General features: G+C 61.1%; 2 protein-coding genes across 2 annotated transcripts in view; one reads left to right on the forward strand and one right to left on the reverse strand.

The window, feature by feature from the left end:
* Window positions 1-140: 140 nt before the first annotated feature.
* Window positions 141-2,280, reverse strand: ETH_00010630 (uncharacterized protein; the record flags this gene model as incomplete). Its single annotated transcript, XM_013376999.1, has 2 exons — window positions 141-210; window positions 263-2,280. The coding sequence occupies 2 exons, from the start codon at window positions 2,278-2,280 to the stop codon at window positions 141-143; spliced, it is 2,088 nt and encodes a 695-aa protein (XP_013232453.1).
* A 922-nt stretch (window positions 2,281-3,202) lies between these two features.
* Window positions 3,203-3,456, forward strand: part of ETH_00010635 (uncharacterized protein) — a gene marked incomplete at both ends in the record, with an annotated part of 2,181 nt that continues 1,927 nt past the window's right edge. Inside the window, one exon of the mRNA XM_013377000.1 lies at window positions 3,203-3,394. Coding sequence (XP_013232454.1) covers window positions 3,203-3,394 — 192 coding nt within the window. The remainder of the gene's footprint in view (window positions 3,395-3,456) is intronic.

Genomic DNA, 3,456 nt, shown 5'->3' on the forward strand with positions numbered 1-3,456 from the left:
TGCTGCTGCTGCTGCTGCTGCTGCTGCTGCGGGGGGCAGGGCGTTGACGGCGAGGAAGGTTTTGTCGGGGACTTGCTGCAGCAGCTTGAAAAAAGCAAAAGTGCCATTAATGCCACACTGCTGGTCCAAAGCATTATGGACTAGCAGAAGGGCCCCACAAGTTTGCGGGGAGATTTTGGCTGTCTCCGCGGGGTGTACAGACACCTCGGCCTGGGAGAGCAGCTGCAGCGCAGCGCGGGCGGTGGTGCTGCGGTGTACGTACAGCGGGTCTGCGGCGCGCTGCTGCTGCTCCGCCTCGAACTTGCTGCTGCTGCTGCTGCTGCTGCTCCGCACCGGCAGCTGCGGCGCGAACCGCGACAGCTGCTGCAGCAGCCACCGGGTGTACGTCCACCTCGCGCTCTTCTTCGACAACTCCACGTCCAGCATTGGAGACAAAAGAATTAATCCGGAGACACAAAACCACTCCCGCATCAACTCTCCCAAACTTCCTGCTGCTCCTGCTGCTGCTGCTGCTCCTGCTGCGCCTTGCTCTGCTGCTGCAGCTCCTTGCTCTGCTGCTGCAGCTCCTTTTTCTGCTGCTGCAGCTCCTTTTTCTGCTGCTGCAGCACCTGCTGCTGCTGCTGCTGCAGCCCTTGCGGTGACTGCAGCAGCAAAGTGCGGCAGCGCCTCCTTAATTGCTGCTTCGTCAGCAGCAAGCTGCATAAATCTTGCTGCAGTCCAGCCCCCCAAAGAAGACCCCACAAGAAAGACAGGCAGCGGCAAAGGAGACCCCACAATATCTTTTGCTGCTGCTGCTGCTGCTTTTGATTCTTTTGCTGCTTTTAACTCTTTTGTTTCATTTGTTTCATCTGCTTCATTTGCTCCTCTTGCCTCCTGGGTCTCCTCTGTCTCCGCTGCTGCATCTGCAGCAGCAGCAGCAGCAGCAGGTGCAGCAGCAGGAGCGGCAGCGGCGGGGTCTTTCTGGGCGGCGGCCAGGTCTTGCTGCGCCGCTGCTGCGCCGGCCGCCGCCGCCGCTGCTGCTGCTGCTGCTGCGTCTGCTGCAGCGAGCGCAGCAAGGCGCCTCCTGAGCGCTGCTGCTGCTTGCATTGCGTCCAGCGCCAAGTCCCGCAAGCAGCAGCAGCAGCCTTTTCTTTCTTTCCAACTTTCCGAAAGTCCGTGGCCTTCCAAGTCCAATCCGAAAACAACAAATCCCATTTTGTTCAGAACTTCCACGAAGCTGCCGCCGTACTGCGGGCTGCCTCTGCAGCCGCCGCACGCTGCTGCTGCTGCTGCTGCTGCTGCTGCTGCTGCTGCTGCGCTGCTGCTGCTGCTGCTGCGGGGCGCGACGCCCGCTCCCTCTCCGCGCTCCGCGGCCGCCGCTGCTGCTGCTGCTGCGCAGCGGCGCGGCGGCGCAGCCGCCGCGCCGCCCCCGCCCCCGCTGCTGCTGCTGCGCTGCTGCTGCTGCTGCTGCTGCTGCTGCTGCGCGAGCAGCGAGTGGGGCACGTAGCCACAAACCCGAGGGTCTCTGCAGCAAGAGGGCCTCGGGGCCCACCGCCGCAGCCACGAGAAACGGGCGTGGGACTGGTAGCCGTGCAGCAGCAGCACAACTCCTCGACTTTGCTGCAGCCGCTGCTGCCGGCACCCCACACACAGCCACTCCACCTCCTCCTCCCCTTCCTCCTGCTGCTGCTGCTGCTGCTGCTGTTGCTGCTCTTCGTCCGCTTGCTGCTGCTGCCCGTGGGCCTCTTCGTCGGGGTGGCGCTGCTCCTGCTGCTGCTGCTGCTCTTGGTCCCCTTGCTGCTGCTGCTGCTGCTGCTGCTGGTCTCCTTGCGTTTGCTGCTGCTGCTCCTGCTGCAGCTGGGCTGCGAATTTGCAGTAGGGCAAGCTGGGAGAAGGGCCCGAGACGGAACAGGCCCTTTCGGCCCAGCTGCTGCGCTTCCGCCTCACGCAGTAACACTTGCTGCTGCTGCTGCTGCTGCTGCTGCTGCAGGGGGGGTACCAGATGTAGTAGTGCAGCGCGAGGCCCAAAGAGTTAATGAACTGGCCATGTTCGGGGCAGCCATCTAAAGGATAAAGAGCAGCAAAAGGCGGCGAGGGCTTCAGCTCGCAGCAGCAGCAAAGAGGGTCTTCCCACAAGACCTGCCAGTTGAGTGGGGGGGCCAGCCTTGGCTTGCTGCTGCTGCTGCAGCTGCTGCAGCTGCTGCAGCTGGACTTGCTGTTGCTGCTGCAGCTGCAGCTGCTGCAGCTGCCGCTGCTGCTCGCGGTGGAGGCGGCCACGGAAGAGGCCGCGGCGTTTCCCATTTTGGGGAGGGAGAAGGCCAGGTGGGCGCTGGGGTGTACAGACACTTGAGACGGCGCCGCTCGTCGCTCGTCGGCGGGCAGGATCTGCAGCCCGGGGATCCGGAAGAGCGCGAAAAAAGCGAAAATGGAAAACAAAATAAGAATAAAAGGAAATAAAAACTAAATTGCGGAAAAAGAACTCAATTCCGCGCAGTTTGGCCGCCTCCGCGAGACGCAAACGACAGAGCAGGCGAGGCAGCAGCAGCCGAACAGCCGTAGATGGCGAGCATGCGGAGAGTTTCAGCAGCAGACGCGCGGCTGCGGGATAAAAAAGAAAATAAAGAAGAAAATAAAACTAAATGCAACAAGAGAGAATCCAAAAAGAACTAGGAAATGAAAGTGCCTGGCCAGTTGCTTCGCTTCCTCGCCTGCGACCCCTGAGGTGTACATACACCTCAGAAAGCGAAACCGCCGCTGCACTCGCAGCAACCTGCAGCAGCTAATTACAATGGTCTTTTTACGGATTTGTTTCCTCTTTTATGAATTCAAAGAATTCAAAGAATTATCCACTTCTACCGCTCCCCTTCTCCCCAGCTGTACGTACACCTGAACTCCCCAGCTGTACGTACACCTGAACCCAAACCCTTCCCCACCGCCGCAGCACCTCTTCTCACTTCTTTCCACTCTTCAGATTCTGCTGTTGCTGCCCGCGGGCCTCGCGGAGCCCAACGGGCTGCTGCTGCTGCCGCTGCTGCTGCTGCTGCAGGCGTGCAGCAGAGGCTTTGGCCCACTTCTTAGCTGCTGCTTCCTTTTTGCAAAGTCCTTTGCAGCTGCAAATGCAAACAGACGGCCGCAGCAAGACTCTGGACGATCAGGGTTTAGGGTTTAGGGTTTAGGGTTTACTCGCGCCAGATGCGCCGCTGCAAATCACCAGCAGCAGCAGATGGAGCGGCCCGGGCGTGAGAATGCTGCTGCCAGTCTTCAAGCACAGCAGCAGCAGCAGCAGCAGGGGCGACAGCAGCAGCATTATGAGCAGGCGCAGCAGAGCGACCAGCAGCAGGGCAGGGCCCCAGACCAGCAGCAGCAGCAGCAGCAGCAGCCGAACGCGCAGCAGGCTCAGGAGCAGCAAGTGGAGGTGCGACCCGAGCAGCAGAGGCCGGGGCAAGCGCAGCAGCAGCAGCAGCAGCAGCAGCAGCA

Source organism: Eimeria tenella, genomic scaffold, assembly GCF_000499545.2.
Source record: "Eimeria tenella Houghton genomic scaffold, Eth_scaff43, whole genome shotgun sequence".
In the NCBI taxonomy this organism is placed as follows: Eukaryota; Apicomplexa; class Conoidasida; order Eucoccidiorida; family Eimeriidae; genus Eimeria; species Eimeria tenella.